Consider the following 15,117-nt stretch of genomic DNA (forward strand, 5'->3'; position numbering starts at 1 on the left):
GCCAACCCCCATTGTATCCTGGCTCACGCTTCAGAGGAACAGCCCCTGGCACCCTTGGCCACCCCGCCACCCGAGGCCTGAGCGGCCCGTGGAGCCCGGTCCTGTCTCCTCTCTTGGAAGTTCCGGGCCTCTGGGTTTCCCAGGTGGCTTTTTCCTCTGCCTGCTGCCACGCAGAGGGACCCCCTCGGGCCCCAGCTGGCACCCCTGTGCCCCCCCCCCCCGACCAGGCTGTGAGCTGACGAGGGTGAGGACGAGCTGGCCGCCCTGACCCCTGGAGCCCAGCCCAGGGCCGGACCCAGAGCAGGTGCCCCAGGACAGTCAGGCGGCCAGAGGGCTCTCGTCGTGCCCTTCCCGGTACCGTCTTCCAGAACCGTGTTCTCTGGCAGCGGGTCTCTGCAGTCTGCTCTGCTTGCAGACCTTCCCCTGGGAGGCAGAGGGCTTCACGGGGCGGGGGGACGGCACGGCATCGGCACTAGACCCAGGATGGAGGGGTCAAAACCTGCCCTGCAGGTGGGGGTACGGCCTGGCTGGGAGGGCACCCAGGGTCCTCACATGGGCCCCAGCTCCCAGTGAGCCGCGCACACCCCTCACACCTCACTGCGGATCCCGGCCTGTCCTGGGGTGATCCCCGTAGGAGGAGGGGTGACAGGGTCCCGGGGCCCCGGAACAAAGCACCACGGCTGATGTCTGCTTGCACGGGCGGGAGGCCGGAGTCCAGGACCAAGGTGTGGGCGGGGCTGGACCCCCCTGGCCTCCCGGGGCGTCGGCCCAGGCTCTCCCCCAGCCTCCCAAGGTCTTCTGGCCGTCTTGGGGTTCACTGGCGTGTAGATGCATCATCGCGCCAACCTCTACCTCTGTCTTCACTTGGCCTCCTCTCTGCGTGTCTCCGCGTCGTAACATCCCCTTCTTATAAGGTCACCAGCCGTGTTTGGTTGGGGTCTCCCCAGACCCCAGGAATGACCCCCTATAACTATATCTCCAATGACCCTATTTCTAAATAAGGTCCCATTCTGAGGTTCCGGGGGTGGGGGGTTAGGACTGCAACCTAAGGATTTGGGGGGGGCACAATTCATACACCCTGACAGGGTGTGACACAAGGGAAGAGGTCCATGAGCGGAACCAGAGCCTGGCACATATTAGGTGCTCAGCAAATTAATCCCCATTCCGAGTGTCTACACCTCTCCGCAGCCACATGCAACTTACAGCCCACTGGGAGTAGGGGGTCGACCACAGGGTTTACATGGAGCACATTTAGGCCTTCTCAGGTGCCCCGCCTTCATTCCCACACCCCTGTAGGGAGGTGGTGATGATGGTGAGGTGCCCTAAGGTTTGTCCTGGGGCTTCAACAACCTGATATGAGGTGGCCACTGAGGGCCAAGGCTATGCCTCAGGTGGCCTCCTGCGACATGTACTCCCTAGTATCCCCCACTGGCCTCTCAGCTGCTCCTGCCTCAGGGCCTTTGCACCTGCTGCTCCCTGGTCTGCAGCACGGTTCCTCCCAACAGCCACGCTGCTCACTCCTGTCTCACTCAGGTCTGCCAGTTATCACCTCGGCCCGAGGCCTTCCCCGACCACTCTCCTGAACCAGCCCCCTGGCACCACTGTGTACCCCCTCACACACACATCTGGTGTTATTCCGCCCTCATAGCTTTGTTTATTGTGGTAAAATACACATGACATAGAATCTATGTTTTAACCATATTTAGAGTATAGTTGGGCGGCATTAAGTCCACGCAGCCATCACCACCATCCCTCTCCAGGACTCTCTCCATTTTCCCAACTGGTGGGAACAAGCTCTGTCCCATGAAACACGCGCTCCCATCCCTTCCCTGGCCCCCAGTGCCCACCATCCTACTTATTTCTACGAATGTGACGACGACCCCGGGGACCCCGTGTCAGTGGAGTCACACGGCGCGTGTCTTTCCATGGCAGGCTCGTCTCCCCCAGCACGATGTCCTCGGGCTCACCCGTGGGTGGCACCTGTTGGCCTCCCCTTCCTTTTAGAGGCTGAACCCTCATCCGCCGTGTGTCCATCTTTCATGTCCCCGTTTATCAGGACATGGGGGCTGTTTGCACTTGCTGCAGCCGCGCCTCGTGCAGCTGCGAACACGGGCGTGCCAGTGTGTGTCCGAGCCCCAGCTGGCAGCTCTTGAGGATGTAACCCTGGGAGCCTCGGAGCGTTTCAGACATTCCTCTGCTCGTGCGCTTGCCCTCAGCCTCCCTCGCTGGACGCAGGGCCGGACCATGGGCCGCGTTCGTGCTGCGTCGCATCTGGTCTGCCCACTGCTGTGTCCCTGATGCCCGGACGGTGCCCGGCCCTGTGTGGACCGGCGGAGGGGTTAACGGGAGTCCCCGTGAGCGGCACAGCAGGGGGACCTGGGGCCTGCAGGCCCCCGGGGGGTGCGCAAGCTCCTGTCCAACACCCCGCCCCCCCAAACCCCCCGTGCTAAGCGGCTGCGCTGGCCCCCTGCACCCCGGGGCGCCCGCCCACTGGCCTCCGCCCGCCCATTCTTTCTACCACCTGAGCCACTGGCCCGCTTTTGATTAAGTCTCATTTTGCCGTGAAAAGAAAAGGAGGTGACAGTTGACGGGTGGGGGAGGTCATCTGTTCCAGAAGGAAATTGGATGGCTGCGCTTCCATCCTCCCGGCCCAGCCCCTGCTCCCGTCCCCCACCGTGGGCAGCAGTGTCAGCCCACACCCAGCCTCTGCCGAATCTCGTTAAACAGGCAGCTCCCCACGGATCGATGCCAGCCAAATGATGACCAGTTGTGGCCAGCAGTCCTTGAACGTGCTCACCGTCCTCTCGTTGCTGATCTCTGCAGGTAGAACTTCCATGGGTGCCCAGCGCGGGGGGAGGGCGGGGGGCGCGGGTGATCCCTTCCCAGGGTCCGCGCTAGCCCGGCCGGGGTTCTGGGTCCTGGCAGGTGGGGGGGCACTGCCCCTGGCCCCCCAGCCTCCCCCTGGTGAGGAGCTAACGCTCAGTGCTGTTCAGTGAGAACCTACGATGTGCTGCCCCCCGAGTGCCCTCACCAGGGGCCGTGCTGAGTGTCCCCCCAGGCATGAGGGGGTTAACTGCGGCTGCCAGCCCTGGGAGAGCCTTCCTGCAGATTCCCTACCCCACACCTGAAAGTCAATGCCGAAATGCCGTGGTCATCCCATTGTATGGATGAGGAAACTGAGGCTCAGAGCCGAACTGGGTAGGAGGAGGCGATATGGCCAGCGCTGGGGCTGGGGTTCCAATCCGCCGGCTGTCACCCGACCTCCTCCTGGGCATCGCCTGATGCAGCAGGTGGGCCCCCACACTCCTGTCGACACAGATGGGCATAAAGCAAGCCCTTCAGCTCCTCCGAGCTGAAGCCGTCGCCTGGAGAAACCCCCCTCCCGCCCGCCAGCAGCGGTGGCTAGCTGAGCCCTGGCCTGAGCCAGGCCCCTGCTCTCTCTGTATCTCCCTCTGTGTCTGTCTCCCTCTCTCTATCTCTCGGTGTCTCTGTGTCTCTGTGTCTCTGCCTCTGTCGTTTGTGCGTTTGTGCACAGGACCTCCTCATGCCCTCTTGCTCCAGCAGACCTGTTGACACAGGCTTCCTGCCCTTGTCCCTTTGCTGAGGGACAACATGGCTCAGAGGGAGGCCCTGAGGGCCCTGGGGGGGACAGGGGGCTCCAGGATACAGAGCCAGAGCCAGGCCAAGGGTCTGGGGGCCACTGTTCACCAAGCTCCTCCCTGACTCCTGTTCTGAGCGTTAGTGCCCGTGGTCCTCACTGCCTCCTGGGAGAGAGGAGGAAGTCCTCACCCATTTCACAAATGAGGGAACAGGCTCAAAGGACAGGGAGCTGCCCCAGGCCACACAGTCACACGGCCGTTAGATGATGAGGGCGCGCCGTGGTCTTCCCTTGGAACCCAAGGGAGCGGCTGCCTCCTCGGGGTCCCCTCTCCACTTGGACCGGTTCTCCTGGTGGCTTGGAACCCACTGGTGGCTTGCTCACAGAGCGTCCCTCTGCCCTGGGGCCCAGGCACAGCCCGAGGACCCCAGCGGGTCTGGAAGCCAGCAGGTGCAGCCTTGTATCAGCCGCTCATTCGCTCGCACCTCCCTGCTCCAAGCAAGGCCCATGCTTTGCTGTTTACTGTCTTCGGAGCCCCAGCCATCGGGGGTGCCAGTGGGCTCCCATCTGTGAGCGCAAGGAGGCACACGGAGGTCGTGATGGGCCAGATCACCCTGCATGCTCCATAATTCAGACCCAGCTGCCCCGGCTCCGAGCTCTAGGCAACTTCAGCTCTCGTACATTCTTCCTCGGGAAGCAGCAGTGGCCTCCTTATCTTTGCCAAGTGGCAAAACAAGTGGCACCAGACCATCTGTGGTGGCCAGGGTGATCCAGTGGGATTTCTCCTATTTTCGGCCTTACCCAGCCTCCCTCCCTACCTCAGCGCTGCACAGCGGGCTCCCCAGAAGCCACGCTCAGAGGCCACCTCCCCGCTCCATCCCTTCCCTCCCTGGGTCCCACTTCAGGTCCTAGCCTCTCAACCTGGCCTCAGGCCTGAGCCGGTCTTGCGGATGAGCTGCTTGCGGGTTGTGGACTTATCCAGCTGCCTGCGGGCCCGCCCACAGCAGGGCTTCCTCACCTCTGGATGGACGCTGGACCTCCTGCCTCTGGCCCTCACATCCAGCCTCCGCCATGTCCTTCCTCCGGGCCGGTGGGTCCCAAACCCCAGGCCGTCAGCATCCCCTGCGGGCCTTGCCTCCCACACCAGCATTGCTCATGCAGAAGCTCTGCTGAGGGGCCTGAGACGCTGCGTTTGTGATGCGTCCCCAGAGGATGCAGATGCAGCAGGTCAGGTCTGCACTGTGAAACCACTGCTCTGAGCCTCGATTTTCTCCTCTGTATGATGGGAGTACTTGAGATTAAATGAGATGGGGCATGCTTAGTGAGGGTTATCATCCCCCGGGAGGGTCTTCTGTTTCCCAAGGTCAAGGCCGAGCAGGGGGCCTGGAGGGCTCCCCTGGGCCCTTCTTCCCAAAGTGGTCATGTCTATCCCCACGGGAGAGGGTGCTGTACTTGGGGCCCAGGATTTCATGAGCACCCCCCCCCCCCCCGCCCAGCCTCAGCACTCCGGCTCATGAGGCCTGTCTGCCCACTGGCCAGCGCAGCCCAGCTGGGACTCCCCTCCAGCAGCCCAGGGCGCTCTGGGAGCCCTGTGGGCTGCTCTCTGATTACCTCTCAGCAGAGACAGAGCTTTCCACGAGCTGAGGAGCTTTTGCAAAACCAGAGCCTTTGTGGTTGGAGAAATGTATTCAGCCAACGAAGCCCCTTTTCAGCGATACAAATTAGATACAGCAATCCCTTTTATGAAGATACTAATTAAGCCCGAGACAGCGGGCTCCAGGTTTTTTTCCATTGTTATATTTGCTTAGGCTTTCGCTCCTATTTATCACCATCCACACGATTGGTAAATACTGTCCTGGGTTTGCAGCAGCCTCTGTGGCTGAATAGAGGCCTCCCACCTTGAGCCAGGGGAGGCAGGGCCCAAAGCCAGGGCAGCTCTTTGACCGTGAGATGAGGGTGGCCAGGGCAGGCCCTTGGGGACCTCTGGGGCTAGGGCACTGGTTTAGCAGAAACTGTGATACAGATGAGATGTTGCTTCCTTCGAGTGTCTGCACCTGTGGTGCCCTCCAGCCGGGCCTCTTGGGCTTGTTGGCAGGTTGTCACCAGTCCACACGGTAGCAGAGGTCATCAAAGCTGGTGACAGGGGCGCCTGGGTGGCTCAGAGGTTGAGTGTCTGCCTTTGGCTCAGGGCGTGATCCCAGAGTCCCAGGATCGAGTCCTGCATCAGGTTCCCTGCAAGGAGCCTGCTTCTCCTTCCTCTGCCTGTGTCTCTGCCTCTCTCTCTCTGTGTCTCTCATGAATAAATAAATAAAATAATAATAATAATTAACAATAATAATAATAATAATAATAATAAAGCTGGTGACAGGAGTGGAGAGGGCTGGACTTCAGACCCCGGCCGGCTTGAGTTGGAGTCCCCCTACCACCTCTTACGAGCTCAGACAGCTCACGGAGCCTCAGTTTTTCCATCTGTAGAGTGGGATCCCAGACCCGGCTGCTAGGATGGCCACGTGGGCTAAATGAGAGGTAGCATATGAAGGGCAAGGCAGGCGCTCAGTTAACACTGTGTCCTGGTTGAGTGCCTGCTGTGTGCAGAGCCTCTGGAGGGGATCCCCACGAGGCTTAAGATGCATCCGGGGGACACAGTGCCAGCCGGGCTGGTGTGGAGGGAGGCCTGGGTGGTGACAGCTTCCCGGCGGAGGTGAGGCTCAGGCTGGACCACTGAGCCCTCCTGGGGAGGGAGGAGGCGCGCAGCCCCCCCAGGCTCATGGACTCCCAGGGCAGTGGGGCTTGGGGACCCCCCCTCCCCACGCTGACCCTGGGGACTCTGTTTTCCAGTCTTGTCCGCGCACTTCCGAGTCTGTGAGCCCTACACGGACCACAAAGGCCGCTATCACTTTGGCTTCCACTGCCCCCGGCTCTCGGACAACAAAACCTTCATTCTCTGCTGTCACCATAACAACACGGTTTTCAAATACTGCTGCAACGAGACCGAGTTTCAGGCGGTGATGCAGGCGAACCTCACGGCCGGCTCCGAGGGCTACACGCACAAGTGAGTACCGCGCTGGGCCCCCCAACAACTCCCCAGCCCCTTGAACAACCAGAGCAGGCCGGGTGGGCCTGGGAGGATTCTGGGGAAGTCTTCAGGTAACAGGTTTTCGGGCCTGTCTATCCCGTGACATTTGCCTTCTCTTCTGAGCAATGGGCACCTGTGAGCCCCCCTCCCGGGGCCGCTGCAGATGTTAGGTGAAGTCAAGGGCGTGGAATGGAAGGTGCGTGGGCCTGGAATCCGCGTTCCTTCCTTCGCATTGATTGGTACCGCAGATATGGCGTGCCGGTTCCGACCCACAGATTAATCCTACACAGCCCCTTTCTTTAAGGGAATTAGAACGCAGGAGACCAAGGCCCTGATGGAAGGGACCAAGAGTGTAAAGAGAAATGTACCCTGCAGAAAAGCAGTGGGGAATATGCTGAGTAAAGGCGTGCGGGATTGAAACTACATGCATTTCTCACCGTGAGTGAAAGAAACTAAGCATCTTTCTGTGGGTTTGAGAGCCACTTGTATTTCTTTTTCTGTGAGTGAGCTGTTTATATCCTTTGCCATTTTCCCATTGAAGTTTTGGCTTTTTTTTTTTCTTATTTATTTATAGGGACTCTTTGTATGTGAAGGAAATACGATGAGCTGCAAATATTTTGTGTGTCTTTAAATTTGTGTTGCTTTTATCTCATACTCAACTTTTAGTTGTTATGTCAAATCAGATCCATTTCTTTTCTTCTATGTCTTCTGGGTTTTGTAGCAGACGGGGAAAGGCTTTCCCTGCTTGGAGATCGTTAAAAATCCTCTTACGTTTTCTTTCACTCTTTTTGTGTGTTTTAGTTTTTTGCCTTCAAATCTTTGACCTGTTAGGAATTTATTTGGATGTAATCTTTGCGTTAGGAATCCAGCTTTATTATTATTATTATTATTATTTTTCCAAATGAGTAGCCAATTGTCCCAAACCATTCACTGAATTGCCCATCACTCCTCCACTGATGTAAACTGCAAACTTTTATACTGTGATATACCAGATTTGAGTCTCTGGATGGATGTTGGTACGTCTTCATGGCTTTCGTTGATCTATCCATATACTAGTATCTCACTGTGTTACCTACTGCGGCTTTTGATGTTTTAAAACCTTCTTAGTCTGTTCTCCCAGTTCTTTGGTTATATGAACTTGAGAAGCAGCTTGTTTCATCTTGTGCCCTCCAAGAATCCACTGGGCATTTTTTTTTACTGACACTATGTTGAATTCATAGATTAATTCAAAGAGAATGGACTTTTCATGATATTGAATCCAAGCACACAGTACAGACAATCCCTGACTTATGAAGTTTCAACTTACGACTTTCCAACTTTTTTGTGGGGGGAGGGGCTGGGAAGGTAATGACTTTCCAGCTTTTTTTTTTTTTTTTTATGATTTCCAACTTTACGATGGTAAGAAAGTGGTACGCATTTGGTAGAAACTGTACTTTGAACTTTGATCTCGTGCCAGGGTAGTGGCACACAGGACAACGCTTATTTGCATTGCTGGGCAGTGGCAGCGAGCCAAAGCTCCCAGTCAGCAGGCAACCATGAGGCTCCACATCTAACTCACTTGCTAGTTTTCTGTCCCTGTATAACCATTCTGGTTTTCGCTTTCAGTACCGTGGTCAGTAAATCACATGACATGGTCCACACTTGTCTACAAGCCTACACCAAGTAGGCTTTCTGGGGATGACTTTGCCTCACTGCAGGCTATGGTGAGCCGTCTGAGCACGTTCAAGGTCAGCTGGGCTAAGCTGTGATGTTTGATGGGTTGGGTGTAGTAAATGCAGCATGTACTTAATGAAGTTTTCAACTTACAACTGGCTTGTTGGGACATAGCCGCATCGTAAGTTGAGGAAGATCTGTTGGTCTTTCCAGTTGTTCAGATGTTCTTGAGTAGTGTTTTGGAATGTATCTTCATGGATATCGTCTGCATATCTTTTGCACTTTTTCCCACTTATTTCTTTGTACCCTGTTATTATAAATGGGGTCCTCTTTTTCCATTACATCTTCCAACTGACTCTCATTTAGATGACAAAACCTGGGCAGCCCGGGTGGCTCAGCAGTTTAGCGCTGCCTTCGGCCCAGGGCCTGATCCTGGAGACCCAGGATCGAGTTCCATGTCGGGCTCCCTGCATGGAGCCTGCTTCTCCCTCTGCCTGTGTCTCTGTCTCTCTCTCTCTGTGTCTCTCATGAATAAATAAAATCTTAAAAAAAAATAATACATGACAAAACCTAATAGTTTCTAAATATGAAGTTTATACTCAGCCACCTTACTGAACTTTCTTATCTTTGTTATGCTTTTTCAGTTGATTCCCTTAAGTTTCCCATTATGCTACTTGCAAGCAACGATGATTTTATCTGCCTTCCAATTTTTGTGCCTCACTTCTTTTTCTTGTCCAATCATGTTGGCAAGTACCTCTAAAGCCATCTTTGGAATTATCAAGCACTCTTATCTTCTTCCTGATATTGACTGGGCCACTTCAGATACATTCCCAATAAGCCTGAGGCTGACTTCTTGGGTGGCTATATTTTTTTTCATGATGAAGAAAAGTTCATTTGGAAGGAGAGTTTTGTTAAGCGACTGTGGAAGGGAGTGGTGGCACCACTGTGGGGGATGCCTGAGCCCCAATCTGTCTGATGTTGGGGCTTAAATGCTTTGCTACTGTGCCGTGCTCACTCAGGGGAAATCTTTCCCTTTGGTCAGGCAGAAGATGCAGACTCCTTGACTATCATCCAAATCTCCCTCCTCCCACCGAGGCTGACTCCCCAGCCTTCCTTCCTCAAATGCATGGGTGCTTCCCCTGAATATCTTGCCATCTGCTCAGGCCTTAGAATAATTCTGTGTGTGAAGTCGTTCAGCAAGTCCTGTCCATCACAAGGGCTGGAACCAGGCCTGGAATCTGACCCAAGCCTTTTATACGACCAAAGACTGACTCTCCAAGGGTGGAGAGAGGTGCCAGCAGTGGGGTTAAGACCCCGGAGTGCAGTCCTTGCCGGCCGAAAGCCAGACGGAAGACAGGCTTGGCAAAGCAAGCAGACTTCTCCGAGGCTCTGGCGACTGGTGTCTGGGATCCTTGTTTTGAAGCCCACAGGTTTCTATAATCTGCACATTTCCACAGGATCTCACACAGAATACTCCATCCTCTCAGCACCGTGGGGCCTGGTTGCTGCGAGGAAAAGTTCGGCCATACGATAAAGCCATTCCCCCTGGGGAGGAATGGAAATATTGAAGAAGTTTAGCTTAGCTCGAATTCTTTAATCTCAGAAAGCATTCACAGAGTGCATGGCATGGGGCCGGCTCTGCATTCAGCTCTGTCCTTGCCATATCACGGAAGGCACCCGTGGGCCCCATCCTGAGCCCACATCACACACGGGGAAGGCGAGGCATGGGGAGGCTGTGTGATGATGGAGCTAAGCGCCAAGCCGGGTCTGGAGGCTGCTTTAATGAATCTGGGGCCTCCACCACCCGAGGCAGATCTGAGTGGGGAGGCCCTAGAGTGAGGATCCCCAGCACAGCACCGCTGACACCTGGGGCTGGATCCTTCTTTGCGGGGGGAGGCTGCCCCGTGCCTTGGACGTTTAGCAGCCTCCCTCGCCACCACCCACAAGACATTGCTAGCAGCCCCTCCCCACCAGCTGGCCGTGACAACCAGCATGTCTCCTGATGTTGCCAACTGTAGGGTGCAGGATTGCCCTGGCGGAGAGCCACTGCTCTGGAGGGATTCCTCCTTGTTATTCTCCGCCGAGCTTCCCCCTGCCTCCCTTCCCACAGATGTGGATGGAGGCCCAGAGAGGGGCTGTGCCTCCCCCAGAATAATTGGGCTCCGCTCTTCCCCCAGGCGGTAGCATGCCGGTTGTCCCTGTGCTTCCTGTAGGGAGGCCTGGTGCCGGATTTCCCTGCATCCAGAAGTTGTTATGAAGGTGGGAGCCACGTGGTCCAGAGGAATGAGCATTTCCAGGCAGGGTTCCCTGCAGCCTAAGTTTGAAGTGCCAGGGGAGCCAGGGGGAGCAGCCACAGGGGCTGGGGACCTCTTGCGGCCCCAGAGGTGGAGGGTGGAGGGGAGTGGCAGGGGGCCCTGAGGGCTTCAGCCTGGGTCTGTACTCATGGCCGGTGCTGGGGACAAGGACAGAGGACACCACAGGAGCCATGATGAGGAGAGAGGCCAGCGTCACCCAGAGACGGGTGATTCAGAGCTCAGCTCAGAGGCCCTGGAGGCCGCTGCCCGAGCTCAGGGACTTGGGGAGCAGGCCTGAGCCCAGGGAGCCAGACTGGGGCCTTGCGTCCAGGCAGAGCCCACAGCCGAGAGGGGGTTCCCCAATGTGAAGGAGCGCTGGGTGGTGTCCACCTCTGGGATCAGCCTGCCCGCCGGGGCCCTGAGCCCCCCGGGAGGGGCCCTGACTCTGGCCTCGGGGCTCTGCTACCCCGGAGAGCCGGGACTTGTCTGGGGGGGCGCAGGGTACGCAGCGGGTCTCTGCCAAGGGGCCGGACGTTCCACTCTCCCACACCTGTGACGTGGCCCCGGGCGGCACGGACCCTCCCTGGGCTTCTGGAACATGCCCGGGGTCCGTGAGCAGCCGTGGCGCCTGGCACCCGCCCACGTCACCCACCCCGCCCGTGAATCAGCGAGGAGGCAGGGCTGGTGACAGGGAAAAGGAGAACGCTTCTGATGACTTATTTATTTGTGTTTTTCTGGAGGAACAGAATGGTTTGTTTTGGTTCTCGCCGCCTGGCGGAAAGGCAGGCAGAGCGAGGGAAGCAGCGCGGCCCACGGCCCCACAAGGCGCCCCTTCCTGCCGAGCGGGCGCAGGCCCTGGGCGCTCAGCGGCGCTGCGCCCCTTCCCTCGCCAGGCGCCGGGGACCCTGAGCCCCGACCAGCCAGGCCCGCGGGACGGCGGAGGCACGGGGCGGTGAGTGGGCGCTCCCTGGCCAGGCAGGTGCTGCAAGAGGCGGACAGTGGGAGGGATCCCGGGGAGGCAGAAGGGGCCTCCGAGGCTCCAGGGGCGGCCTGCGTGCATTACCGAGCTTCCCTTGGCCGCACGTGAAGCCTCCGTCCCCCCCAGAGCTTTCCCTCCCCAGCGCCGGAGGACCTGAGAGCCCCCGAGCCCTGGGTCTCCTCCCGCCGGGCCTGTCCTGCCCGCCTCACAGCCCCGTCCAGACGCTTCGGGTGCTAGATGCAGCCCCTGAGTGTGGTCCGAAGCTTCCGGATATTCTTATCTGTTCTTCAGCCCCGTCAGGCCCTGTTAGGCACCAACCCCGAGTGCCCACCGGCAGCCTTCTAAAGACCAAAGACTTTCTAGAATCATGCTGTTTCATAATCAGAATGCTCTCTGCCAAGCCAGGGGGAGGGAAACAAATGAACATTTTTGAGCACTTATCGTAATGCGAGGGGCCTCCCACCACCTTTGATCCACATAGAGGTGTTATCTAGGGAGAGGGTCCTCCCCTGGCCCCCTTACACCAGGGTGAAAAGGCGCCTGTAGTTGCACAGCACACACAGGGCCCAGCAGGGTGGGGGACAGGTGCATTAGTCACCTGGGTCAGTCACGCTCGGTGACGAGCGGCCCCGAAATCCCCATGGCTTCCAGGCTCAAGGGCTTATTTTGGGCTCATGCTCCGTGTCCTTCTGGGATCACCTGCGGCTCCGTGCATGCAGCGTTCTGTGGCCCAGGCCGATGGAGCGCACCCCATCTGGGACAGGATGTCCCCACAGCAGAGGGTAAAGAACACTGGTGGAAGCACGAGGTGGCTCTTAGACTTCTGCTCAGAAGCAGCCACAACTCAGCTGCTCACAGTCTGTTGGCCGAAGCACATCCTTTGGCCCCACCTGTTACCAGTAAGACTGGTGAGAGGCATGAGGACGACACAGGGAGGGACAGTGAGTGTTTGGGTAGCCGTGGACTCTGGTGGGGGCACTTCCCGCCACAGCCGCCCGTCTGGCTGATGGACCTGCTCCTGTAACCAGTAGGTATTCGGTTAATTTCTCCAGCAGGAATTTTTGTTTATCACTTGGGAGACACCCAAAGAATGTGACTCAGTAAATATCCCCAAACCCACTGAAAATTTGCTATCTGTGGCTTTCGGCTGGCTTCACATCTTGCCCCATAAAACAGCCTCTGTTTTATCTCCTGCCCTTTACACAACATAGGCATGGACACCACAAAGCCCCCTGCATCTGGATGGAATTAATTTCCAGATCACATTTTAAAAATTGAATTAAAAAACTCAGAATGCTTCCAGCCAGCCAACCATGGGGGAGGTCAGGCCGAGAAAGGCAGGAGAGCTGCCTGGAGATGGCATCTGTGGCCTGGGCCCTCCAGCCAGCTGCCACTCCCGCGTGGGCTCCTTTGCAGGGAAGTGGGAGTCCACGCATGCGGCATCTCCCACAGGTGCACCCCTCGTTTCCTGAGCGGGGAGGGCAGAGGGAGCAAGTCACCACTCCCCTCTTCCCCCCTCAGCCCCCCAAAGGCCAGCTGGAGCAGCCAGCGGCGACCGGGGCCTGCAGGCCCAGCAGGGCCCACGCACACACGCAAAGGCGCAAAGGCAGTGACACAGTGAGATGCAGGATGCTCGGGGGGCGGGGACTGGATTCTGTCCCCAGGTCCTCAGGTCTCCAGGTCCTCAGGTCCTCAGGTCCCCAGGTCCCCAGATCCCCAGGTTCTCAGGTCCCCGGGTCCCCAGGTCCCCAGGTCCCCAAGTCCTGAGGTCCCCAGGTCCTCAGGTCCCCAGTCCTCAGGTTCCCAGGTCCTCAGGTCCCCAGGTGCCCAGGTTCCCAGGTCCTCGGGTCCCCAGGTGCCCAGGTCCTCAGGTCCCCGGGTCCCCGGGTCCTCAGGTCCCTGGGTCCCCAGGTCCCCAGGTCCCCAGGTCCTCAGGTCCTCAGGTCCTGGTACACGGGAGCCAGACAAGAGGACCACACCATGCAACTATAGGAAACCCCTCCCTGGACACGTGGCCAGGACCTTGGGGTTCTCCTAAGATTCAGCACACCCTGGGGATACATGGACCTGGGTCCGAATCCCAGTGCGGCCACTTCCCAGCTGGCTGGTGACTGTTGAGTTTTCTTTTAATGATCGGTGGAGAAAATTAAAGACAGCAGAGCCAGGCAGTAGGTTCGAGAGTGCTTTAATGGGGAGCACTCCCGGGTGAGGTTCCATGACTCGTGACTCGGAGAGGCTCGAGTCAGGGAAGTCGCACCCAGGCAAACCTCAGAGGGGTTATAAAGAGTTTATGGCGGGAAGATGAGAGTAGGGCGGCGTTGGTGGGAAGATGCTGGCCAGGGGTCGGCCATTCTGAGGTCCCCAGTCTTGCCAGCCCAGCAGCGACTTTGCCTGCCCGGCGCTCACCTCCTCGCCTGTGCGTGGGGCAGACTGGCCCATTTGCCACCTCCCGGTACCGCTGCCGGGGTGATGGCCAGCAGGGCTATCAACTATTAGCGAACATGAACACGTAGAGGGAAGGTAACATGTAGCCGGGAAGCTAATTATATCAGGCCACCATTGTCACCAGCTCACCTTACACCCCACGTGTGTCAGCAGTGGCCCCCCGACCCCAGCATCAAGGGATCTCAGATGAGCCTCTTAATTCTTCCGAGCCTCAGTTTTCCGTCTCTAGAATGGGGATGGTGGTGATAGCAGTAACGCCTCCTTCTGCGTTTGCTCAGTGTGCTGACCAGGCTCCCTTGCGGAGCACCCAGAGTGACACGCACGCCTGCCGCTGTCCTCGCTATAGTTCTGTCACAGTCCTGCTGGCTCCAGGCCCAGCTGTGGCCCAGCCCCCGCCCCCAGCTCCCTCTGCTCCCTCTCTGCGGGGCAGCATCTGCACGCAGCTGCCCTGCCTCCCCCTTCCCACTCCCCTCCCTCAGCCCTGAGGCTGCTGCCATGGGAACCACCGGGGAGAGGCCTGATGCTTGCAGAGATGCCCATGCTGTGCGGGCTCTGGGGAACCTGGAGAGAGGGTGCTGGGGACGTCAGGAGGGCCGCAGACTGGAGCCAGGCCGCATCCTCTGTCCAGCCCAGGCCTCCTGCCCCCGCGAGCCAGGCCGGGCTGCCAGCCTCCGCTGTCCTATAGAAATCACACCCAGATGTATCCAGGCGAAGAAGGCAGGCAGCTTGGGGCCCGGCTGTCAGTCATTCACACCTTAGTGTAAACAAGGCCTCACGGGGATGGTGGCTGGAGGTGGGGCCGCACAGGGGAAGGGGGCAGCCCAGATACACAGCTGCGTCCAGGCCCTCAAGCAGACACCAAGGCCTGAGCACTTACCAGGGCCAGCTCCACGCTGAGTGCCTGGATACGGAGACCTCCCACTTGAGGGGCTGCAAGCACCAGAGCCAAGTCTTCAAGGGGGAGGATTTGGTTAAGTAACAGGAGGGGCGGCGTTGTAGGCAAAGAGCACGTGTGGGCAAAAGTGAGCAGCCCCTGGTCCAGGCCCAGGGGTCAGAGGGCAACAGCCCCTGC

General features: G+C 58.2%; 1 protein-coding gene across 2 annotated transcripts in view; it reads left to right on the top strand.

The window, feature by feature from the left end:
- The window catches only part of SHISAL1 (shisa like 1), a 74,402-nt gene that overhangs the window by 22,702 nt on the left and 36,583 nt on the right, over positions 1 to 15,117 (top strand). For both annotated transcript variants that reach the window (XM_041757352.1, XM_041757351.1), the window contains exons 2-3: positions 2,728 to 2,823; positions 6,437 to 6,650. In XM_041757352.1, the coding sequence (XP_041613286.1) occupies positions 2,757 to 2,823; positions 6,437 to 6,650 (281 nt within the window). In that variant the 5' untranslated portion in view covers positions 2,728 to 2,756. The remainder of the gene's footprint in view (positions 1 to 2,727; positions 2,824 to 6,436; positions 6,651 to 15,117) is intronic.

This window comes from Vulpes lagopus, chromosome 5, assembly GCF_018345385.1.
Source record: "Vulpes lagopus strain Blue_001 chromosome 5, ASM1834538v1, whole genome shotgun sequence".
Classification (NCBI taxonomy): domain Eukaryota; kingdom Metazoa; phylum Chordata; class Mammalia; order Carnivora; family Canidae; genus Vulpes; species Vulpes lagopus.